Raw genomic sequence first — 26,470 nt, 5'->3', positions numbered from 1 at the left:
AGGAGACACTTTGCCTACAGGACCTGTAACCACCCAACTCCCCAGCCCTAGAACATCTCACCCTGCCCTTTCTCCCCTTTCCACCCGCCAGGCTTTGAAATCAGTCCCAATTTTGCCTCTTTTCATCCACGTTATTAATAGAAGCCTTTTCCGTGCCCCAGGCGGTGCCCACATCCCACTTCACTGGGGCCACTGGCTCGGGGCCCCAGCAGAGCCTGGCTGAGGCCACCTGGGAGAGTTCCTACCACTCCAGGTGCATGGGGAAGGTAAAACACCCGCAGTTAAGGCACCGATACCATCACTACAAGCAATTCTCACAGGATGGCAGGTCCTGCTCCTGTTCCTCACACCTGGCAGCTCTCACACAGCAGCTGCAGCACAAACAGCCACAGGGGCTGGTGCTGAGGAACCAGCCCCCTCAGCCACCACAGCCAGAGCAAGCACCACGAGGCAGGGTAGTTTATCTAGATACAGGTACTTTATTTACAAATATTTAGATTAATAGCATTGTTACATCAAATGAGGAGTACAGCAGTCCGAACAAATCCTTTCTGTGACAGAAACAATAAGACCTACTGTCATTTCTGGGGGAGTACAGGTATTGCACCGCAACAAGCTGTCATCGTTGGAACACGGACTTCGTGTCAGCAGCAGGTCGTGGTCCCTGGGCAAACCCTTTGTGGTGCAACCCTGGTTTAAGCAGGATGCAGTAGCTGTAGATCTTGAACATAGCCATCTAGTTAAGAGTATTAGTTAAAAAAAGGACTAACCAGACAAAACAAAGGGACAGTGCACAAGTTACCCAAATCCTATTGTCTGCACATTCCAGTTTTGGCTTTTATTTAACATTGACTGTACAATACTCTGGTACCACTGTTTACTTACAAGTCTGAACATTGTATGGTTTTAGTGTCTAGAGAGGGATTTTAAGATTACTTTGTATTTTAAACACTGCAGCAAGACTCTAGCTGGACACTGAGCATGGTTAAGCATTCAGCCCTCTTCCATTTCCAAACCCGACGTGACGTTTTCCAGGTGAAGCTTGGAAAGCTTCCAGAGCCGCCCGTTCCGCTCCGACCCCCCAGCAAAGCCCAGGCGTGCGCCGTCACCGCGCGAAACCTCCCCTGCTACGGGCGCGACAGGTCGCGTCGCCCCACGGCGCGCTCCAAGGCTTGATGAAAAAGCCAAAGTCTTAAAAGCAACCTTCACCCGGGACTGTTAAAAAATACAACAGTAGTTAAAAATCCCTAGAGAGCACATGCGTCGTTCCGACTGTCCAGTCCAGCCTCTGACCATTCAAAAAGTTAAAGGTATAAAAGCGTAAGATGTGCGAGAACCAGCCTTCGTATATGATGCAAGGCAGGTGATGAAGCAAAACGCTTACCGAAGAGAAAAGCAGGTTAGCACACTGCTGATTGCACAGAACAGGATTAATAAAACGGCATCGGTAGAACCACAGTGCAAAGATGAGAGACAGATTCCACTAGTGTTAAATTTCTGCACGGGGACCGGAGCCCCCCAGCACAACGCCCGCTGCTGACACCCGGGAGTTTAAGCCTACGCGAGTGAACTGCAGGCACAGCCCGTGCTGTGCTGACGGGGCAGCGCGGTCACACACAGCTCAGACTGTACAAACTGGGATTTTCTTACATACTGTTCTAATGCCAGTAATCATTTTCTTCATTAAAATCATATACACAGGATGTATTTAACTGTTAGCTCAGTTCCTTCAAATTTTATACATATTTACGTTCTGTTAACAAATGTAAAGGATAAAAGTGGCAAAAAAATGACGTAAAGCTATGAGCACAAGAGTGAATGGATTGTTTCCCTGTGCAAGTCGTCACGCTCCTGCGCCAGCCCACCCGACCCCCACCACACACACCACAGGGAATTCTTTCAACAAAAGCACATTGTAACAGAGCCCCTTGCTACCATCGGAAGTCATTTCACAGCAAAAACTTATCCGTTACTATGGACAGCTCTAAACAGTTAGAGGTGGGGAAGAAAGGCCAAAGAACCGTAAAATTAAACCGTACAAGACATAAGCCCTGCGAAAGTGTAAAATCATGAGTCCAGCATCAGTGCTCAGTTTAAATTATGTATCGGTGACACTATCACAAGGACAATCAAGGAAAAAAAAAACTTCTAGATTTACCATGCAGGAGAGGTTTTATTACTCTACTTGCCTTTGATAACCTGATTACATCTAAAGTTGTTTAGCAGTTTAGTACTGTGTTAAACTTGTCTCAGGAGTTTTAATTAAACCCAGTAAGATGTACAGAAGACAGGGAAGCGGTCAAAAGCACCGCTTCCAACAGACAGAGGTGAAAGGTCAGAAATGGAGCCATGAAACAGAGGTCACTAGCAGCCGCAGCCTTCTCTCTGGGGCTGGGGTTCACTGGTTAGTCGCCCCCCCTGCGGAGCTGACGGTTTGTGCTGTACACCCGATTCTGCAGCATTCAGATCCAGGCTTCCGTCTTGGATATTCTGGTAGATTTTCTTGGCAGCCTCCAGGAACGCATCCTCAACGTTCTCTCCACTACGAAGAGAGCAGCGGGAGTTACTGGGGCCACGGTTCAGCCCAGCGGCGCGGGCTGGGCAGCCTCGCTGGGATCCGACAGCTCAGCGAGCAGCTGCCACCCTCTCATCTCACACGCAAGAAAAGCCGGCCGTACCCGAGGCAGACACGGCACCAGGCTTGATGCCCTGTCCTTGGGTCAGCCTTTGATGGGGCAGTTTGCTCCCCAGCCCTTACACCCACCAGCGCTAGCCAGGAGTCAGGAATACATGCCAAAACACTGAGTAGCAAAAAGAAGCCAAGGTGTCGAGAGCCACATGCACGGAGCAGGTTTGACAGAGGCTCAAAGACCAGGGAGCTGCTGCTGATCAAAACCTTTCTGTGAAAAGGTTCCGTGGCGCCGGGTGCCAGCTGGACCCACGCTCCCCAGCAACGCCTCCCAGCGCCCCGAGCCAAGGAACGTCTGAGTGGGAACCACTTACCCACACCGACACCTTCTACGCTCGAATAATGGCTTAAAGCCAAATCGGTTCATGTGAATTCAACAAGTCTTTGCCCGAAATGTAGGGAGAGGTCTAACTTCCAAGTTACCTTCAAGTCAAAGCTGACATGACTGAAACTGCCGCACGTAGCTTACCCTTCTGAGAGCTCAAGAATCTTTTTTGCACTTGCAAAACCCTACTGTACCTGAATTCTACAGCTGTACTTAGTCATAAGCAACATATTCCTCTTAAACAGATCAAATCTGAATCGTTACTCTAGACAAAAGTAACTTACGTTTTTGCACTTGCTTCAAGGAACAATAAACCTGTTCAGAAACAGAAATTTAACAGTCAGTGCATAATATACTTCAAATAGCCCTCAGTCAGTTATATGATGACCTTCAGCTTACGTGCAAGACACTATTTAAGTATTAAATGGTAAGTTATGACCAAGTTACAGCATCAACACAAGCTGATTTCTAGAAGTAAGCACAGTTAGAGTTAAGCCAGACTATCTGAGGCACAGGAGAAGTTTGTACATTACTTTGGAAGCATAAGCTTGCAGCTGTCAATGCTGCAGATTCACTCTAACATCGCTAGCTTGTAGGAAATAACAGCTCAAGGGAAAAAACACACCATTTTCTTCAGCAAATTGTTTGGCTTCTTCATATGTAACATCCCTCTGTGCTTCCAGATCTGCTTTATTTCCTATGAGGATTATCACCTAGTTCAGAAGAGAGAAAAATCAGCCTGGGAAAAAGATTACCAGCTTTTTCACTACCACCCAACATTATTAAGACGACAAAAAACCAAAAGGAAGTGTGCGGGAAGTTTAACTGCAAAAGCCATGCATCTTCAGGAAAAGACTGCTCTAGCAGTGCCCCCTCGGCAACGACGCCAGCTGTCACCACCAAAGGCTTTAGGCTTTCTCATGATATGAGGTCCTAAAAAGCAGTAGTCCTACTCTTTATTCAGGAGTTGTGCTCCAAACCATTTCTTGTATTTGTTTAATCATCTGCTAATCCAGCCAGAATCGTGAAAAGTTTTCTTTCATCACAGCAGAGAGTCTTCCCACGAGCTTGGTGCTAAAGTATATGGAGGCATTCACAAAAAGACCAAAAGACAACAGCTTTGTGGTACGGTCACAGAGACACAGAGTAACCTTCTCCTTCCATCCCTCCAGAAGACCTGGTCAGCTTTTGCTGAAGATCCAATTTATATTCCAATCTAAGACAAGATAGCATTCACCTCAGTACCACCACAAAGCAAGAAGAAATCGTAACAAAAGTTAAGGTTTGTCCAGAGTTAAAACACAAAAACAGGCCCCTGAAAGGTGAGCAGCACAAGACATAGAAGCAGCCACTGCTTTCCTGCACAGGAGCCTACGCCTTTGCTCCAGCTGCAGTAAGGGAAGAGAGTCACTGGCATACGGCAAAACAGGGACATGAGGACCACTCGGAGCCAAGTAGTTGAGAAAACAGAGGCAGCTGATTTAAGAGAATGCTGCTGCCACGGCAGATGCTGTGGCCTAAACCTTCCACCTCTTGCTTAAAGCTAAGCAATCTTGCTTTCAAGCTAAATAAACTCCAACTTACAGTATTTGGATTGGTGAGGTTCCTTGCATCTGTCAGCCAGCTGCTTAAGTGATTATACGTACTTCTTCTGCAAAGAATCAAGTGAGTACAGTTTTAGCTACAGTATTTTTTTAAAACACCGAAGTGCTAACAGCATAGTCAGCATCCATTAACACAATGACATCTGTCATCCCTATTCTTCTCCCCGACCTCAAGAAAGACAAAGCAGCAGCAGCATGTTTGGACTCAGACCAAGATTCCAACAAGTCAACTTTAAACCTCCAGAGCAACTCTCACAACACAGGTGGAGAGACAGATCAATTCACGCTTCTCATATGGGGTAGTTCCACTGTCTTCACAAGGACAACATTTATATTGTTTTGTATAGAACACATTAAAGGATTTCCTGTCAAACACTCTCACAGAACACTGTACAGTAGAATAACGCTTTGGTAACAAACAGTGGTAAGATTATGTTTTACTCAAGATTTAAGCAAACAGGAAATATACCTATATATGCAGGAAAAAACAAAAAGAGGTGCCTGAAGAATAGCAAGAACATCCCCAGAGGAAGATGGGAGACATGTGAAAGCAAAAGTGTTTCATGTTGCACATCTGATTAATTATTCTTTTAGCAGCATCTTTAATCTTCACCAATAAAAGGAAGACAGGACAGCTTCTATGCAGTCTTGTTTTGTTGGAAGACTAGCCTGTGAAGAGGCCCAAGTCAGATTTCTGCAACGTTCTCATCTATACGCAGTCTGTTACGCACATTTACACAGCCCACTGCAACAGAGGTAATATTCTGTCCTGTGCCTACTCTAAGAATATTCCTGCCAGGTAAGCAGCAGTATCCATCACCTCCGGGAAGAGAAAAATCCGTGTACTGAACAGCAGATTTTGAGGACAAAGCCAGTTCTTTAAGCAACTTCAACACATGCAGTCAAGGCCTGAAAGAGCAAGATCCTCAGGCCTGTCAGCAGTGAATTTTTTCAAGAAAAGCAGCTCACATAATTCCCTACGTTTCATTTTCATCTCTTTAAATACTTAAAGTAGTGTGGTGAGCTTCACACAACAGGATACAAATTCATCCATCCAGAGACTTTTAAATCTGAGTCAAGGGGACAGACAAGACAGTACGCAGAAGGCTGCGGTGTCCACACACGTGCCAAGGACACACAGAGCTACGACACCCCAAGATGCACCATCAACAGCACCTTACCTGGTAATGTCGTAGACCATGAGAGCTCCTGCTGCTCCTCTGTAGTAGCTTCGTGTGACAGCCCTGAATCTCTCTTGTCCTGCCGTATCCCAAATCTGTAGTTTAATTTTTTGCCCACTAACTTCAATTATTCTTGTGCCAAATTCAACACCAATTGTGTGAGGACAATCTGCCATAACTGTAGTGAAAAAATAAGAGCAAAGATCAGATCTTTCTAGTACAAGGTCTCCTTGCTACAAAGATATTGCTATCACCAGTTTTCAGTTATCTTTACTAGATTTTCAGTCTCTAAGAAAGCATTTTTACAGCTACAGTACCCAAACTGTATCACTTAACCAGAAATAAAATTAAGTATTTCCTGAACTGCTACTAGTTTTAAAAACAGTTATAAAATTCCTTGCCTTCTCTGATGCATGTACACTGATGCTGTTTGGCCATATATATCAGAAGGTATCAAGTCAGCTGATTCTCAGTCTATCCTTGCAGAAACGGTTAACTATTTTAATGCAGTAGGAAAAGATAACTTTTAGGGAATTACGGAGATACAGTTGAAAGTCTGTAACACAGCTTCAAAAACAAATATCCAAGTTGTTTCAGACAGGGTAATAGCATGACTGCGCAGGAAAAAGCCTGTTTCATAGGCAGCTATCAACACAGCAAATCAAAACAGCATCTTTCTAGTTACAATAAACTCATCTTAATAAGCTCATCTTTAAGAAAGACCAAGAAAATACAGAAAGGATGAGTACCTATTCAAGCTATCTACAGTTAGTGACAGTCTTGTAGTAGATGTGTTTGGCACGTTAGTTTGTTCAGTTTTACTGCTTTGGCTTAATGCTGACAGACTAAGAACAAGACATTCTCATCGATAATTTGACTGTATGCAAAGCGGCATTTAAACAACTGGCTGATACGGGATTTTAATTAAAAGCAGCAGTTAAAAAAAAATCCATTTTCTACTAGAAAACAAGTATTTTAAACTGTAGCTCCTACTCACTTATTGCCACATCTCAAGTAGCACATAGTAAAGACTAACTTTGTACTAATAAACACTTACAGACTTAGCCACTGAGTGTGAGCTACATGGAAAGTCACAGAGCTAATAGCCACTGCAAACTCCACTGGAACACACTTCATTAAGAATTGAAGCTAATTCTTAATCAGTCATCATTGCATACATGAAAAAAACATTGCAGTTGAAACAGACTGCAGTAAGCCTTAAACACCATCACACAGGGCAGTCCAAGTGTCATGAGTCACAGCAGCTACAGAGAATGACAGTGCTACTTAAGTCTGCAAACAAAGAGTTAAAGAAAAATGAATCCTTTTTTTCTTTTTGAAGTCCTTAACAGCACTAAAAAACTCCAACTGCTGGTGTTCAAGCTACACTGACATTGAAAACATGCAAATTTCAGACAAGAAATTTCACATTGTTCCATATCAAAAGTTCCCTGAAAAGCTGTAAAACCAGGCAGACTTCCCACTCATCACAGGTAGGACTGACTGAAGCAGCAGGTTTGCCATTACCACATCAACATTTTGTTTCTACATCTGCAGGAGTCAAAACAAAAATCTGACCAAGTAAAATACAAACACATACAGATTAAGACAGACACTAAGCTCATGCACGATGGAAACAAAAAGGTAGGAAAGAGGGATGAAGCATACCAGTTAGAGTAAGTATTGTGAATTGAGATACTCACACTTCTTTTCTGTAAATTGATGAAGCAAACAGGACTTTCCTACACCCATGTCCCCTGTTACAGAAAGAACAGTTAAGGCTGACACCACATCACTGTTGCAATAAGCATGTTTTCTTCATCCCACACAACAAACGGTAGAGAGATAGGCAGCCATTCCTTTCTCAGGTCTGGTGGGCAGTGTTTTAGACCTGGCTACAGTTGTCAAATTTATGAACTTTTGCACTATAGTTTTGGTAACAGGTAGAGGGTTGCAAGCAAGAGTGGAACAGCAAACTCAAAAGAGAAGTTAATCTGTATTCTGATTTTACAACTGTATTGCACAAGGTTATGAGAAATAGATCGGTAAGAAACTGAAATATAACATACACCTTTTAAGTGTTTGCCCTGCTCCTGTCTTACTTGCAATTACTGGTAAGGACATCAGAAATACTGAAAACCAAACAACACATCAAGAAATTGCTTCACTTCCACTGATCCACTTACACAATGTCAATGGTGAGAAACAGCAAGATCTTTTAAAGAACCAACTTTTCCACAAGCAGAGGCTGTCACAGCAGCCTGACTTACAAACCATTACAATAAGATTGCACATCACTTACACCTACACAAGATCATTAAGAATTAAACAATTAACATCAAGACCAGTTCTTCCAGGGTAGTAATAAATGCAATCAAGTCCCTGACTCTAAACATCCAAGAAAGCTGCAGCTAAACGCAACATTTAAACACAGAAACATAGCCTGACAGAAGTTTATAAGCCTGTCTAAAGCAATAAATCCCAATTAGCACTTGTGTCTTCGACATAGATTCTAAAACCCTTGAGACTAATGATGCAGAGCCCAAGTGCTACAGCAAACCTGAAGTAACACAACATCCCAGTTGTACTGATTCCCATTAACATTTTCCCCCATTTTCAATGGATTTAGAAATTTTTCTAAATATAAAGTTGATTTGGGGAGAAAGGGACCAGATGCACATTTTTAGAACGCCTTGTTTTCTAGTGCTATGCAAAGGGCTAAGCATTATGGCCCTAACAGTGAAGATATTCAAGAATACTGACTATGTCAAGAAGAACAGTTATTTTTAACATTAGCTCAGCAATAAAGTAAACTCCATACAGGCACTGATACTTGTCCCCATTCCCAGTTCACCAATCACACAGCAATAATTCTGTGGCATACAAAGGGCATTTGCCTTTATACCATCAGCTACTAAAGCTCTAGAGCAAGTGTGGTGATCTCTGAGGGGCTGAGCCTGGACAAGTAACTACTGAGGGAATCAGGGAATCACTACTATATAGCAAGCAGCATGCAACAGAAACCAACAATAGTAGAGCCCCAGGGTTTGCAGGCAGGCTGTCATGCATATACACACTGACATAAACAGGGATGTGCCCACTGATACTTACCAATAATGATGTACTTAAAGATGTAGGAATAGTTGTAAGGTGCAGTTGCCATTGTGGCACTAAAACAAAAAATAGGACACATCAGAACTGCTACTTGTTCACTCAATGCACCCAATTTAGTTCACATAAGCAAACAAAACCCCCTTCCCATTCCTCCCTCCCCCCCCCATCCTTTCATTCACAGTTTGTTAATTCCCCACACCCACAAAACCAGCGCCAGAGACATTCAGCAAAATTCCCCCCACTTGCTCTGAACCCCTGTGAGTAAGGCCCCTAAGGAGACAGGCTCTGCACAGTACTGATCCCCATTCAACTTTATCCAGAAACTTAAAGCTGCTGAAAAGCGCCAGTAGCTTCTTCTTTTGTACAGTCACTGCATGGACCAGCACTCACTTGACAAAAAGCTGATATATGAAAATAAAATCTGACTCCGAAAAAATTTGAAGAGGTTTAACAAAACCAGTAATTTCGAACTATTACCTCACACTTTTGAGACATGCAACACAAACAAAGGAAACAGTGCAGCTTGCATCAAACAGCTAAGAATTACTTAAAATAACGCTGTAGTAGCCTTAACTGGAGTCTGCACTGCTACATGTCCATGTCAGAAAAGCAGTACAAGCCACAAATCAGATGTTCAGGAAGTTAGTTAACATCTCTGTGGCTTTGTCAGCACAGTAACAGTACAGCAAGGCTTAGCAGTTTCTCTTTTTTGATAAGACAAAATTAGATTGGAGTAAGTACTTCTAATATTCCAGAGTTTTCCTATGCTTTCCTAGATGTAGGAGGAATTAGAACTGGCTTCAGCTGTGTAAAACTGCAAGGAGTAACAGGCAGCTTACCAGGACTGCAAGTCTATACAGACCAGATGTTGCCAGTTAACATAATGGATGCAAAATGCCTGCTTTTGTCCCAGGTTTTAAGTTAAACTAGATATAGTGTGATCAGTTAAGCAAGTGAAAAATTTCTACTGGGAATTCACCATTTCCTTTCCTGCTCCTGCATAGCAGATAGCCAGCCATTAGAAAAACATTGTACTTTTTATAAAGAACATGGCTTTAGCCTAGAAAGATTTTCATTCAGTCATGTGTCATTCACATGACAAATTAAACCAGAACTGTAAAGAAATAAAAACACAGGAAAGCTTACAAGCCTGTAACTTTTTCAAAAACAAAGTATTGTTTCCTCAACCACAATTAATCCATAACAGTGAACTGCAGTTATAAGAAAGAAGGTGACTCATAACAAATCTCATTCACAGTACACAGCCAACAAACCACTTCACAAAGCAGAGGTTTAAAGCAAACGCTCTTATCTAGACCTTGGAGGTAGAACAACTCCAGCAGGCAGTTAAGAAGGGTTTACTGTGCGCCAGTCACCCTGCCTTTCCTTCACACTTGGCTTAGGATACGGAGACCCTCAAGTCCTTCTATCCCAAGTAGTATGCAAAGTATGTATGCATCTATGCCAAGTCCTACATATACACATACACACACACTGGTCTATTAAACCAAGTTTAATCCAAGATAGTAAACAACAGACAGTTTTGAACAGTAATTCTTGTATGTGTTGCCAAGATAGAATTCCACACCACGTGCTGCACAAGTTCCAAGAACAGCCAGGTCAATCAAGCAAATTTTAGAGGAAACTTTCACTGTAGTTGAGGGAAATCTCATGCAGCCATCCCACACCTCCTGTGTCCTCCTCAGTCTCTGGCCAATAACCGCTCAGTGGACAAACCGCTTCTTGTTGCTGTACCAGGTAAGAATTCACATCCGCGACTGAAAATGCACTGCAGCAACTTCATTGCCTTATTTCCTGGAAGTGGAGGATTCCAGAGTTACAGTATCATTTTCACTATGTGCACTGGTTATTTTCAACACCAGCAAATAAAGGCAAGTAACCGCTTCATACAGGGTTCAAAATTAATGTGTCAATGTGGAAACATCCAATACTTCACATTTTCTGAATACATCTTCATACATTATGTTCTTCCTCTTCTCCAGCACGTCCCAATAGCAGTAACATTCAGACTGAGCATCTTCTGATCCAACACACTTGTTCTTACAGGATACTGAACTTGCCATTTCCTCTCTAAGTAAAGCTAGGATGGCTGTGTCCACTCAATTCCCTCTGATAGCAGACAAGGTTAAACTGGAACATTACAAGGTATGTAAGTGGAAGTAGAAGAAAAAAAAGCTTGAAAGGCCAACTGATACGTGCGAGTACTTCAGGAGGATAGCATGAACTGAACTATTTTCCACAGAAAACAGGTGGGTGCTACAGCACAATAAAGGCAAAGACACTGAGAGCACTAATATGTATCTAGTTTGAAAGATCTACAGTGTGTTCTGAGTATGGTAGTATCTAGTAACTTACACTGTTGGTTGTTTTGTTTTTTTTTTTTTTTTTTTTTTTTAATTCAGCATTGTAAACTCCAAGACAGAGAACCACTCATGTGGCTATGAAATCTGTCCTGCAGAATCCTAGCTGACCCTCTCTTCCTTCACAATACCAGCTGGCTTAGGAATGGTAAGTACTCAAAAACACTCAAAGGACTTTCATGTTTCTGAACATGTGACTTTAAAAGATTGTTGTATAACACGTGAGGGGAACACATCCTACTATCCAAACTTGTAAGCAGCATCACTGGAAAGCGAGGAAGACCTTTTTTTTAAAAAAAAAAAAAAAAAAAAAAAGAATGGACAAACTGGGAACTCTGTGCAGGCTGTATCACAAACTGAATTTGGAGTCTCTTAACTAGAATCTTTACTGCTAAATATACATCTCTTTATTTGACAGACTGTTTTTGCTTGCCAAGATATGTCAATTTTCATTATATTCTTTAAGTAAAGAACTATGCTATTTCAATATAAAAGAAACTGTCACTGCTTTGCAACATATGCATCAAAACCAGTTCCCACTTCAAAGTGAGAGCTGGAAAATCAAATTCTGTGCTTGGCAACAAAGTCTGTTAAGAAATGTATGAGAAGGGAGGACTAAGTTCAAACTATGTCTCATTGCTAAAACTTCACCCTCATTCTTACAGTGACATTAGGTCCCGAAAGGAGGTGAGAGATACCCACACCCCAGCGTGTGCAGCCAGACCCTGCATGCACGCGCTCTCCACAGCTGAGACACAGGTGAATAGCAACACCGATAGAAAAATTCACTTGAACAATGAGTCCAGACCTCCTCTCAAGTCCCAGAGACCTGTTGGAGAAGTCATTGTCTGACAGATACATGTACTGAAAGCTTGCAGAAACACAGATATTAAACACCATTTCTGGAGTTAAACTGAAAAATACAGAAACATTTTGGTACTACATTTATTCCAAGGGTCATGTTACAGGAAAGATTCTGAAATACTCCAAATTATTACTAAAGATCAGGAATACTTCCTGGAGAATAGATGATTTAAAAAAAAAAAACTCACCACAACCACGTAAGTTTTTGAACACTCTAATTCTATTAAGATTAGCAGGAATTCAAACTGTACTCAGATCCTGAAATATAACTGATATTCCAGAAGGACTCTGTGCCGAAGGGGAAAAATAAATGCAATAAACTAAACACAGAAGCCATGGTGAGAATTCAGCCTTAGAAAACTTACAATCTCAGCATTTACTACAGATGAAAGAAGGAAGTCTAGACAAGAATAGTGCACAACAGAATTTGGTAAACACACAAAAAAAATAGCTACATGTTAATCCAAGGGGTTAATATATGTTGATAGCATCACCCATCTGTAGAAACTGGAGTTCTACCTCCACTTCACAGCTCTCTGTGCCAGACACATGAATTTTAACAATCCCAGTAAGAGGGGCTGGGGTTTCCTCTTGTGAGAGCCAGGGGGTAAGAACTGTGGGACTGAGAAAGCTGCACCTAAGGATACACAACTTACCTTCAGCCACTGCTGACACTATACAATATGACATCGAAGTTAACCAACCATGAGTTTATTGTTAACAGAAAGTAAAATTAGTTTAGTCTGAAAGCTTGGTCTACCTGCCATCTTTCTTCCGGGAAAGCCTGCCAATTTAGCACAAGTTTTGGCTACCTTTTCAGGGCAAAGCTTCCCCAGAGTTTATAACATTATTTCAGGATGGCAACTGGCCAGAGGATCATGCTTTACTATACATAGATTTCTGCTAGTTTCAAATCCTGTACCATTAAATTCTGTATCACAGTTAGGGCTAGAAATTTTACAGTGAATAGTGTCACCATAGTCCATTTTCCATGTATTAACTCCTCCCTTAGAGGCTTTTTTAAAATTAAAAGTTAGAGATGACCTTAATGAGATGCCAGTACACCTACATTTACTCCTCTAATCAACAAGCACTACACAGGTATTTTGACATCTCACTGAAGCCTTATTTCAGGTATCAGGATACATCTGTATAAACTGAGATAAGGTTGTTCTAGGCACACTGCTGTAACATTCTTTATCAGAATAACATAAATGTAAATATCACATCCACACCAGCTTTTGTGAGACCCGTGCAGTTCCTTCTAGCTCAACTCAAGGACACAGTCCATTTTAACTCTTCACTGGATATCATTTGCATAGAGAAATTTCATATGCTCAGCAGGAAGCAGGTATGCTATTAGGAGACTAGAACCTGTGTGCAGAGGTTTTATTACACACTGCATGTGGTTAATACCACCAGCTGGCCAATACACCCAGAGACAATACCTCTGAAAACAGCTACCAGCTTCAAACTCAGGACTGTCTGTTACAGGTTGCCCTTAAAAACATCCTACTCTGCATCCAGAGGACCACTAGTGTGAGGCAGGAGGCATCTGGCCATCCAGGTGTTCTTGCAGTCATTCCTCAAGGATCTGCAACAGGAAAGGATCTCACAGCTGAAGTCCAGTTCCCTTCCATAAAAGGTAATGCCAGCATATCACTCCTTTCACAAATTGAAACAACTTTTAAAGAGCTGTTCGTTTTTTCATTCAGAAGAAAGTATTAGTTGCATACAAGGGGAACTGTAAGCAACCAATAACCATTATTTAGAACAGCTTCTAAAACTCTACACAAAATAAATAGGTAGCTATCCTCTTTCCCAAGGCATAATCTTCCTTCTCTTCTCTGCATATTTACTCAGATGTTAATTCACAATGAACTCTAAGAAGAGATCAGTAAGAGGGAAAGAAGTAGAGAGAGGTAGAATTGTTTCAATTCATAATTGCACTATTCCCTGATGAAAACTTTTGTCAGGCACACAAACCAACGCAGTCTAACTGATACCTTACTTTAGAAGGCTGGTAGAAATACAGTCTCTAACTGCTTCAGTTGTGGTCTTCTGTAAAAATCACACCATACTGGAAAGTAATAACAGTTTTGTTATCAGTTAATACACCCAAGCAGTGAATTCCTGCAAATCTGTTGTCTATAGTAAGGTAAGAGGTCTAATACAATTAAATTTCATTGTGGTTCTATGACTTCCACACACCAAGGACATTTAGGTCTTCCTAAACATGTAAACATCTGGCTTGCTAAGACGGGCCCACAGCCTCCCTGATCTGTTTACTTTTGCTGGCTTGTCTTTATACAGCTCTCTCTTCTGAGACTGATCCCTGAGGAGTCTCATTAGCAGCCTGCTATCAGTCCAATACTTTCTCATCTATCTGAGAACATTACTTGTTGCTGGCCAGTTCCTTACTCATTCTTCAGCTCTTCTACAGTCATCTTCTCCAGCTTTCCACATTTGGATTTCATTAAAGCATTTGATTAGCACAAGACAGTAAATTTGGCTGACATGATCTTTAATCAGACAGAAACCCAGCAAGCTTCTTATGATCTGCTGCTGAAGACCACTTTGCATTTCCTCATTATTTCCATGTCCAGTTATTCTTTGTGAAAGCACACGAGGCCTGAACGCTGCTGGGCTCAGACTTAACAGGCTTCAGCTGTGCAGAGCCCCATTTCAAGCTGTTCTTGAAGAAATGCATTTGCTATATTCTTTAATCGTGTAAAACACCTCAACTCAACCCGAGCCCTAGTAAGTATTTCTGAAGACTTCACAGGCCTTCACTTCTCTTCCTATATGAGAACTTTTGACTTTATTTCAAATCAAGGCTCTGTATCATACTATTTTCACTTTTTTCTTTTTCTCAGCAGCTATCCAGTCATATACACATTGTGTTGTTTATCCTTTTAATGGTTTCACATCCTGCTCCATTAAGTTCCTCCATTTTGTTTCCTGAACGGCCTGCATTTATATGCGCACACCTCAATTCTTAGTGACCACACCCTAACACCATACCTAAATTAAAAACTGCATACCTGTCCTCATTGGTAAGAGGACTTTCTCTGACGTCCATTCTCTCAGCCATAGTTCTTTATCCATTTGTATATCCTCATTTATCCTATTTTCCTCTTCCTATAAAACAGTCTAACCTGTAACACATGTCTAGAGCAAGAAGAACCAAGTTCCAGAGATAGCAGATAAGTTTAGGGACAGTATATACAGAAACCAGTATAGTTTTGTTAACCAGTCTAACAAATCTAAACATGTAACCGTCTGGAGTCATCACCTTGGAAAACACAACAAGTCACAGACATTTCTGAACAGCATTTAGTAAGGTCTACCTTCTCTGTTTCAGGAAGCCACAGCAAAACGAGAACCAATCATAAGCAGGTTCCATTAGATGCAGTGGAATATGCAAGTAATTTTAAAAGATCTACTCACATTTTAAATTGCAGTACCTCTAGTATAACAGGTTTGTTCTCAAACTGCTGCCCTTCACAATAACATTTTTTTGTTATTCCTTAAATGGAAAGGGAAAACAGGAGCGCCTTCCTTCCACCTAGATTTATGATATTTTCAAATCCCTACAGGAAGCTAGCAAATTCCTTTTTAATCCATATTAAAGTATGGGATATTTAGTTATTAAGTCTCCCAGGGTCGGAATTTTCTTCCCATTCTTAAGTAATGCTGAAACACAAGAGGCCCTTAATCCAAACCATGACAGAAATCAAATCCCAAACCAATGCCTTCCATATGATAACATCTGGCTACTGGAAAAGTCAGACTTCTGACTTGGGGTATGAAATTACTTAAGATATTGACAACCTGAGTAAACCTTGTTCACAAAGAGATACCTTTACCTTTGTGAAAAAAATGTCATAAAACAACATAGATTCACTCAATTTCAGAGGCCTAAAAAGCAAAATCCGCATCAAATAACCTCCAGAGCAATGGAGCCGTTGCCAGAGACCCCAATGGCGACTGACACCTATCCCTGGCTTTACTGCAAGGATAATTCAGTACGATTTTAGCTCAAGACAAAGCTATCCATAGATGTTACAGAAGCCTTAAGAGCACACTGCAAACAGGCAATACACAACTAGGTGAAAGAACTCCATTCTTCTGTTTAGCCCAAATAAGCATTGACAAAAGAAAACAGAGAGCAAGTCTAGAATACTTCTGTCGCTTTCTCGACTAGGCAGCAGCAACCCCTCAGCCCTCATTAGTTTTTTTTCTGTCGAAGTTCATGACAGCACGGGTCAACGTAAGAATCAAAAGTACAGATAACACTGTACATCAGCCACATACATAATATAATATACACATGCAGCGAACACCCTACGTGCAACTGCAAAGATTAGTAAGGAGCACACAGACATATATATACACTGCATGTGCACGAGTACTTGATGGTGGCGTGTTACAGAGGGAGCGTGCCGTGCAGAGGAGGAATAGGAGGCGGTGGCGACAAACAGTGCAGCAGCGGCCTAGCTCCTGCCCAGCCAGCCTCACCCTACCCAGCCCCGGCCGGACCAGCGGCCCCCTGCCCTTGTGCCCGCCCCGGCAGCCAAGGCGGCCAGCCCCGCCGCGACTGGGCTCGGCGGTGGGCAGCGGCAGACGGAGGGAGAGCGCGGCCCCGACTAGGCCCCGGCTGCGGGCAGGAGGAGGAAGAAGCGTCGCCGTCCGGTTCGTGTGGCGGGCAGCAGCCTGCTCCAGCCTGCCGGTGAAGGGCGGCTGCCCGCCCGTGTGAAACCCGCCGGCGGCCGGGCACCGGCGCAGGGCCTACTGCTCTAGGCCCGGCCGGGCGGAGCGGCGCCCCTCCCCGGCCTCTCCGTACCTGGGCTCGGGGAGCGGGTGGCTGTGCAGCGTGGCTCTGTCGGCGGCAAGCCCTGTCCCCCGCTACGGGCACTGTAACGCTCCGCTTCGGGCCGAGGCAACGACCTGACCGGGTCCGCGCCTCTCTCCGCGGCTCCCTCAGGCTCAGCTCCGCTGCGCCCCCATCACCCCCCTCACCCAAGATGGCGGCGCCCCTCACACGGGGTTTCCCCTCCCACTCTCGACGGGCGCCGGGGCCGCACAAAGGTGGGCGCGAGAGGCCGCGCCGCAACCAATCGCGGAGGTCGCGCGCCGGAGACGCCCCGCCTCCCCGCCGGCGTGAGGGGCGGGGCAGGGACAGCCTCGCGCCCGCGCCTCCCGGACGCCGGGGGCGCGCGCCGCCGGAGGGAGGGGTGGGGGGGGAGCGCGCGCTCCCGGCGGTTTCCCGCCCGCCCCCTCAGGCGGGTCGGGCCGCAGCGCCGGGCGCTTCCCGGCTGCGGGGGACAGAGACACACGCGTAACGCGAGCGAACGCGGTAGCACTGAAGAAAATCTCGGCTTTCTCAGCTTTTCACGGTGGTAAAGTGAAGTGATCCCGCCCCGAAGCCCCAGCCCGCCAGAAAATCGTACTGCGCCTTGGCCCCCGATATTCCCGCTTCAGGAGCCGCCGCTACAGCTGCCTCCCAATGGCTACAATTATCTCCCAATTTCTATTTTTAGATACTCTCTAGAGCCAAGAACATCAATAAAGTGTAAAGACAAAGGCTCCAAGACATTTCACACACTATCTAGGTGGTTTACGTCCATGTCCTGCCTCAGAATCCCTACTCATCAATGAGCTACAGTTATCTCTTCAGAGAAAGATACAAACAGCAATAGCGTGAAAAGGTGAGAGTACACAGGACATTTATGCTCCAGCATAGTCCAAAATCTCTAATGAACTGCAAAGACCCCTGTTTCTGGTTTCCAGTAAAATTAGTATTATATCTCATGTCTTTTACAATGTCCTAACTAACCAAGATCTGGGTACAGTTTGAATTCCTACTAATCCTTATTGGAATTCAAGTGTTTAAAAACTAGCCAGTTTGTTAAATTTGCCTTTGATTTTTTAAAATAGGCTTTTTAAACACTTGTGGCAGGCAGTACTAAAAACCTAAAAAAGCAAGATGCTGCAAAAATGTCACAGCTCATGGGAATAAAAAAAATTCAGTGGTTCAGGAGATGAAAACAAAAATGTAATAAAAGTAACATTATGAAGGACTCCATGTATCACCAATTCAATAAATGTACCCAGATTCTCAACTCAACGTACAAATTTCCCTTAGATGAACACAGAATTTACAGAAACAGTTAATGAGTCCAGACACTCAAAATTAAGACTCCTGGTATTCCAGATTAATACTGACATTTTCAGTTTTACATTGTGTTTAACCAAAACTCCTTCGAGACTTTTTTTTTTTTTTTGAAAGCTTTAGGGCCTACAAACCTGTTAAAGGTAGTTACATCTCTATTTAAAAATAAATTACCACAAGAGCTGCTAGAGGGCAGCCACACAGTGTGTTTTCAGTGGATGATTTACACTTTTGAGAACGAACAGGACGCTTTGTCAGCTTTAGTGCCACAAAAGCCAAGAGCTTCAATTAAAGCAAGTGAAGGGATTCTACTTATTTTAGAATTGAGAGCTGATTAGTGTCTAAGTGTGATTGAAAAGAGCTAATGGTTCTTCCTGCCCACATACATATTAGACATTGATTCTAAATAATGTGATTTTCTCTTTGAACAGGCTGCTAGAGGACAATAAGGATTTTATTTCAGTCCCACACATCGTGGAAACCATCAAATTCTGTTGTGCATCTATGTTCAAGATTCAAATTGCCCATTCCCATAAGGCAGCATGCCACTGATATTAACATGCCTATGGAAATATCCTTCCAGAACGGGCATTTTCCTTCTCCATTACTATGACATTACTAAAACAATTTTCTTAGCATAGCAATGTAGAGGGAATCCTCTGCTTTCTGCAGTGACTGCTTCCCATGAGTCACCCACCCCCTGATTACTCCTCAACCCCTCCCAGGGAGGCACTTGATGCTGCACTCCACGTCATCTGGGCAGAAGTGTCTTACACAGGCTGAAAAGCACAGATGAAAGCCAATTAGATTATTATTTTTTCTTCATGTACGTAATGAATAAATAAATCTCTGAGTAATAAAATGGAAGGACTCAGTAGAAAGATATAAAATCTGCTAGCAATTTGCTACAGTTGTACAACTACTGTCAATTATTGTCAAGGTTCTAACTTTTAAACAGATAACGCTGTGCAACAGAACTATTTGCAAGTTTTGCAATACCTTATATGGAGTGACTTTTACTCGAAAAATAGGTCAAAAGAAGTCAGTAAGAATGATTTCCACAAGAGGGAGTCTTTGAATGGAAAAGGATCAGACTATTTTGACCCAGCTGCAGTCTGGTTTACTGTCTTTAAAAAAAATACAGTTCCTTTAAGCACTTGGTATTTCCCCAAATATTATTCTATTAGCACAGACACTATAACATTTGCCTAACAGGTTTTAAAATTCAAAATTGGTAAAATATCACACAAAAAAACATTAACTACTTTTCTATTTATGGTTCTGTCTTGGTAGAGTTAGTCAAATTGTGTTGGCTTTCCTGTTTTGACAAGATGGAATTCATGACAAGTAATCATCACCCTTATCTGTGATGTCCTGGGAAGGACAACTGACTCCACAGCCTGCAAAGTGGGTAAGTAGCTGATTTGGGTGGAATCTTCTTTTCCAGTGAAAATCCCAAGCAGTCCTGGCCCTTTCACTCTGCAGGCATACGCGCCACGGCTGGCTTTCCTCTGGGCTTCGGTAGCCCCATTGCCGCGTCCAGAGCTGCTTCCCCAGCACAGAAACAGAACTCTGCACCTCTTCAGTGGCACTAACAGGACAGCTCTGTTCCCTCCAGCAGCCACAGAAACATCTTCAGGATTACTCAGCAATTCTCCAAATCACTTTAATCTGAAGTCTGGGTTGTGGAGAGTGTATTTTAACCCTGAACAGAAATGAAAACCAGTTTTGGAATATAATTACTCTTATTTCTTATCTGCAACAAAGCAAATTAGAAGCCATTACCTAACTATGAGTAAGAGTGGTCTTTTTAATCTGAAACTCGTATTTCTATGATCTACTCCCAAGCATGCTTTATATAAAACTGTCTTCATTTGTCAGATGAAGTAAAAGGCAATATAGATTTGCTTTAAAGGTTCTGGTGTTGAATAGTTTTGTATGCTTTTACCAAATATTCCTATAAAGTTTAAAGTATACAAAAGATGTGAACAAGACAGAAGACTGAGTAATGGCATCCATATTTCTTCTTTGATTCTTTTATTCTTGTGAGTGCTTGAAAGGCTGCAGCAGTTTTTCAACAACAGTTATTGAGAAAAGGCTGACTTCAGCCTATTCATTCTGAACATCTGGACAGAACCTAACAACAGTAATTAAAACCCACTAAATTAGTAACAATACCAAATTGCTAGAGATGGAATACTGCCGATCGCCCCACCCTTCTTTGTGGATTTCTGCTAGGTCAATACAGCCTGCTCTTGAAAAGCCTTTTCTACGTGTCTCTTTCTGAAGTCTCTGTCAAGAAAGGACAGCATCCAAGTTTTCTGGTCACATGAGCATTGCTCTTGGATTTAATTTTTTACCACAAACCCCAGGAAAAGTAGAGACTCAGAGTTAATACAGTTGATAGAAGGTTTGAGGATTCTGTTCTTTTCAAATAAATTACATACAATGATCTATAATATCTGCTTCCTTGTTTTAGACTGAATCCTTGTAAAATACTTTTTAAAATAATGATTAAATTACATGTCAGCATTTGTGAAGAACGTGGGATTGAACGGTACAGAAAGTTACAGTCATTTTTTTATCCAAAACACTTTCTTTTTACTGAGGATGGCAGCAAGAAGGCTTGCTTTAGCTTCTCCACTTGGACAGACACACCTCCAGGCTGGGAAGTTTTAGTCCTCCCTCCTCTATTCAATCCTTGCCAAGGTCTGCTGGCAGCGACCTCAGCATAATCCTGCTACCCCCAAAGTCACTGGGGGCAAAATACAGCTGCCTTGATTCCTGGCCCCAGGAAACGCAGACCAGAGGTGTGTCACACAACTCGGCACACGTATTTCTGAGACCAGAGGAAAAGTCACCACGCCTTTCTTCAGGACTAACACTCCTTGTTAACATAGCTCAGCCCAAGGACCATGGGACAAGGAAAAATTAAGAAAGCATCTTAGAAGCTTTCAGAGCAGAAGGGGTCTGTAATATTTGCTTTATAGATGCTCCTAAGAGAAACACTCAGTGCTTCCTCAGCAACAAAGATGCTTTAAAAAGTTCTGAAGAACCTATTTTTTACTGTGAGACTCTTCTGCATTTCATATCCCCACTGGTACAAACTGTCAATACTATATTATTTTAATCCTACAATAGGTTTCTTTCCTAGTGTTGGTCCAGACACTCTGAAAACATTACTTCTTATATTTTCAAAATTCTCTACCTTTGATGTAATGAAATGTATTAGATCGACCTGTTACACTATAATGAATAGTTTTGCCAGTAATAGGTTTTATTATTATATAACTCCAAGTAAGTGCTTTCAAAAGAAAACATATTCCTCACAACATTCCTGTGAAGGGAAGTATTCTAATCCCTATGTTACAAATACAAAAACTGACCATCAGTGTGGGTAAGGCCCTCTCTAGGACACAAATACATCAGAGACAGAAATGGGTTTCTGACTTCGAACTCCCCGTTCAAACCATGACTACACTGCCACTTTGGTGGGACAACTGCTTTAAACAAATCACTGTATCTCAGTCAATGTTTACTTTCCTTATTAAAATAGATTTTCAGACAGACAACGGGGAAAAAAAATCAGAACAATATCACAAACATCTATGACATTGTTCACACAAGAAGCTCAAGAAACTCCATGATAAAGGTCTTTTAATGCCCCTGTAAGGTGATTAATTTACTCACTTTGTGGATCTATGGATCTACAATTCCTTTCACGGCTCAGGGTGCACATGCATAGATGTACCAGCAAGGCTCCATGAAACTAGTGAACATTTGTCTTTCTGTTGCAACTCAGAAATTTTCACACACTCATCAGCATCTAAAAAAATTAAGGGGTGACAACAACACAGAAATGCAGAAAACAACAATATAGAAAAATACATTTGAAATCACGTAGGAAGCAGGCCTTCCACCATTCTGTACGCATGGAAAATCTAGGGAACATTGTGCGTGGCAGAGAAGCTCAGTGACTTAGAGTAAAAGCAAATGTCAAACAATTGGTCACTAGATCCTTATTTGCAGTCACAACAGCTGCTGTGAAGTCGTAACGCAGGTTCTCAATATTGCTATCACTAACACAAGTTTCCTTTCCCTACAGGAAATACTACTTCGTACAGTGCAGTAGAAAGCTTGTAATAGACATGATCCATAATGTGCAGCTACAGAAAACAACCACTGCTGGCACTTACAGGGTAACATGGAAGCAGTAATAAGCCACAGTTAGGAAAATCTGTTACCCAGCAGCAACAATGACCAAATTGGCAGAATTTCAACTGTCACATCACAGACACAGTCAGTAAAAGGTAGCTAAAGCAAGGGATTTTTGTCCAGATTTGGTCTGCGTTTCTTCTTCCCCTGAACCCCAACTTCTTTTTCTGGCTTTGTCCAAGTTTATGTAGGCATATACAGAAAGAAGAATTGTGGTATTTTTCAGGAACTACTTTGAAATTTATTTCCATGAGAGCTGATCACCTAACTCTGGATTGGTCTGAAATGACTAACTGGTCTTGTATTTTGAGTTGCTAGGTTCTTCTTTCATACCTTACCATTTCAGTTTTGTGGTGTCTGTAGAAATGTCCCTGTGGTCATTTTTTTTTTTTAGTTCCTTCTTTATCTTTTTTTAGTTCCTTCATCTCTTGTAAAATAGGTACTCCAAAATCATGTTTTCACTGGCACTTACACAATCTCAAAGCTTCAAATTAAACTTATCAATAAGAAAATTTGGCCCAGCAGTAATTCTGGTGTAAGTAGATGTGGATTAGCTGGATTCTCTCTGTTAATGTTATATTTCATTGAAGGCAAGGAATGGAAATACAAAATGGAAGTACACCCCTTTGCCTGCTTGCCTTCAACACTAACTTTCACGCATGGCTTTAAGTACATATAGCAGTGATTCCAGTTGATGGGGTCAGTGCTCAGTGTGACTCCTTTTATCCTGACTAGAGATAAAGCTGAGATGAATTGGCTTTACTTGACTTATTTTGGAAATCACATCTCAACTGTGATGTCTGGTTCACGTCTTCTTGTGTTTAATCCTCAGTGCTGCATTCAAGCTTGTATGTGTCATTTAGCAAGTAGCTTGTATCTTAGCACCAAAAAAAAAGTTGTTACAGCAATAGAACTGTCTGCAAAATTCCAGAATCAGACTTTCAAAGACATGCAAGTTGTGTGGTTTTCCTGGTTGATATGAAACATACCCAGAGACCAAATCTTAAAAGTGTTGAAAGAATGTATGAGTCAATTGTCTTGCACAAATCAAGACTGGATCCCTGCAGAGCTTCTCATGAACAGAAAACAATTATTGAAGCTAACAACAAATACCTTTAGATATTTGTGCAAAATTTCAAGATATTTTCTTGCTGAAGGACAACTATGCAGCAGTACTGTGCAAGTGCAGAACGTAACGCTGGCACAGCACAACAGTTTGCCTCCAAAAGTTTCTGCCCTTCTCATGCACAGTGAATCCCAAGGCTCTTCCTGACATCAACTTACTATCTTGATTCTACTTTAGATAGGGATGTAATTCCACATCCCACTCTCTCTGTAGTGAGAGAGGTTTCTTCCTGAAAATCAACCCTCTCAACAACTTCAGCATGTCAAGCTCTCTTTTTCAACAACACAGCTGTAGCTGCATTTCCAGTTGAATAGGTTTGTTGTGAAAGCCGGGATCCAGAATTTCCATGGAAACATTACAATTTTAACAATACTTTTAAAAAATAAATAAGTTTAACATAGTGTTTTTAAAAGGTTTAATCATTTTACATTAATCATATTTGACTGTCAGTTAAAGAATTTTTGGTTTAGCTTTGTAATGATTATGTTATAAATGCAATTCATATTATGCATTATAATATGTCTCTATCTTTAATTAAGAACAGAATTAAATATTTACATTCAGAATGAAAATGTATTTTGAAAGGGCAGAATTTCCCATAGTTATTAGCTCTAATGAGGAGCCTGTCCCTTTGTAGCTCTAAATAGTACCTTTGCTTGATATGAACATGATGCAAAACATCAAGTGGGTAATTTAAGTTATGAAAACAGAATCCATGTGACTGTGTAACAGTGTTACTACCTCTTTATAATGGATGCTCCTGATTTAATGAAAGGGTTACTGTTGCCCCGGTTATGTGCAACTCTTCCAGACAGTAGAATCAAATTGGCAGATAGTTTTTAGCCGCTCTACAATATTCTGGATAATAATGTTCTCATAAAAGAAAAGGATAACAGCAATCTTCTTCTGTTACATCAATGACAAAGGAGAAATATTGGCCATTGGCTTTTATCATTAACCAGGTCATTGTTGCATTTCCATGCAATTCCAGCAGCCACTGAAGGCATTGTTGATGGCATAGAAACTGTTTTTGTAAAAACTCATACCAGGGTGGCACTGTCTCGGTACAATGCTTCTCTCAAGAACACAAGACAGCTCTCTTATTACATGATGTAGAAAGAGAAAGAAAAACAACAGCCATCTGTGGCCTGCTGGCCTGTCTCAGATTTACCACAACTCACTTGTAATATCTAGGAAAAATTACATAAAAAATGCAAGAATTTAGAAATTTAAGTTGTCTCTGAATAATGTTGAAAACATGTTACTAGCTCTCAGATGTGTTACCACAAACAATATTTCACAAAAAATTGTTAACAGTAAATTGACTTTAGGGATCATGTTCCTTTTTAGAGCTTCAAACATAACCACAAGGGGAATGAATCTGCTCTGTATGATATATACCAAGTACATGAGCCATTAAGTCCATGTCTTCATGTGTGTACTAACTCATATGCTGCTGATAGACTTTGGAAATTACGTGTTATGTAAAATTTCTTAGGAGCTTAAATGTATTACCTAATCAATAACTATAACTTCTGTTACCCATGTAATCACAATTTGTTTACCAGATTCATATACACGCTATGCCCAGGGGCACACATTCTTGCAGAGAAGATATTCAGGGGTATGTTGTAGCTAGCAAGCATCAAAAATTATCTCCACATGGCTTGGGGCCAAAAAGACATCTCTATGGACACACACACATATCTGTGCATATACATACACATGGTGTCTTGGGGAACTGGCTGCGGAGAGTGGGTGTCTATAAATAGATGACAGGAAGGAAGCGGTCCCTGGCCTCCATGGCAATCACCAGTGCTGGTCCCAACAGTCCTGCTGGTCCTCCCTCCCGCCGCTGCAGACAGCAGGGATCATAGGCTATGTACATCGACCAAAGCCTCCCAGACCACTCGACTGGTTTATTATGACATTCTACACTGTATCGTAGAATGATGTTTGATGAATGACTATCATCTACAAGGAGACTACTACAAGCATCTTGTACATAGGCTTTTTGTATGGACATACTAATACTTGCATGAAAGTGTATAAAAACAAACAGGAAAACTTACGCAACAAATTAAATAATTAAAACAGTATCTAGAATTGAACAGGTGGGAAGATGTGGCAGAAGCAAACTCATTTAGAACAGCTATGAGCAATGTATCAAGAAACAGGGAAATACTTGCCAGTTAGTGCAAAGTTTTCCACACCACAAGGAAAACACCAGCCAAACAGAAAAAACAATCAATCTGACTTGGATGTATTTCACGAGACAGGGATAAAGCCAGGAAAAAACTAGTAACATCCAGAGAAGAGAGCAAACCTCAGTGTATCTCTCAAGTTAAAGGCATGAAAGAAACATGGAGAAGGATGAGCCGGGGAGAGAGGCTGTGGCCATCTAGAGCTGGAGAGGGGTGAGCAGGAGCTCAGAGACAAGCTGCTTATCATCCAGCTGGAGCCCTGCGAAATGGCGTCGAGCCTGTGGGCGCTCACAACCCAAATGCCGCAGACATGGCTTTGGGCCGCTCTGCGGGAGCCTCTGGCAGTGTGAAAGTCACGGCCTCACAGTGCTTACTGTACCTTCATCTCCTGCTTTGTCGCCCAGTTTCGGGTGGAGAATCAAGTCTTCCAGCACCACTGCCTTGCCGCAGGGCAACGCAGCCGCCGAGCCTCCCACGGTACCGAAATGAAGGGCTGCTTTGTTGGGCAGGATCAATGAGCGCCTTGTCCCTCAGGAAGCAGAGAGGAGGCATGGCACAACCAGCCTGCATGGAGAGGAGAATCGGGGTGCGG

At 42.0% G+C, this 26,470-nt stretch overlaps 1 protein-coding gene across 2 annotated transcripts; it reads right to left on the bottom strand.

Moving 5' to 3' along the window:
- Positions 1 to 459: 459 nt before the first annotated feature.
- Positions 460 to 26,426, bottom strand: RAB14 (RAB14, member RAS oncogene family). Of its 2 annotated transcripts, none has more exons than XM_033005650.2 (8): positions 26,258 to 26,426; positions 8,911 to 8,969; positions 7,503 to 7,556; positions 5,800 to 5,977; positions 4,599 to 4,665; positions 3,640 to 3,727; positions 3,299 to 3,329; positions 460 to 2,542 (listed from the first exon to the last, which is right to left on the bottom strand). In XM_033005650.2, the coding sequence occupies exons 2-8, from the start codon at positions 8,960 to 8,962 to the stop codon at positions 2,365 to 2,367; spliced, it is 648 nt and encodes a 215-aa protein (XP_032861541.1). In that variant the 5' UTR covers positions 8,963 to 8,969; positions 26,258 to 26,426; the 3' UTR covers positions 460 to 2,364. The 2 variants fall into 2 exon arrangements, with proteins under 2 accessions (XP_032861541.1, XP_042642450.1); XM_042786516.1 differs by lacking the exon at positions 26,258 to 26,426 and adding an exon at positions 17,005 to 17,218.
- Between the last annotated feature and the right edge of the window lie 44 nt (positions 26,427 to 26,470).

This window comes from Tyto alba, unplaced genomic scaffold (genome assembly GCF_018691265.1).
Source record: "Tyto alba isolate M040663 unplaced genomic scaffold, T.alba_DEE_v4.0 Super-Scaffold_11, whole genome shotgun sequence".
NCBI lineage: Eukaryota > Metazoa > Chordata > Aves > Strigiformes > Tytonidae > Tyto > Tyto alba.
This window is presented reverse-complemented; position numbering and strand designations above follow the sequence as displayed.

Bases quoted from the DNA above. Each gene is read 5' to 3' on its own strand.
- RAB14 (XM_033005650.2), bottom strand. From the start codon at position 8,962: ATGGCAACTGCACCTTACAACTATTCCTACATCTTTAAGTACATCATT. The intron at 5,978-7,502 runs GTGAGTATCTCA...TTTTCACTACAG, and splicing joins TCAATTTACAGAAAAGAAGT to TTATGGCAGATTGTCCTCAC. The intron at 2,543-3,298 runs GTAAGTTACTTT...CTCTCTTCGTAG, and splicing joins CTTGAAGCAAGTGCAAAAAC to TGGAGAGAACGTTGAGGATG.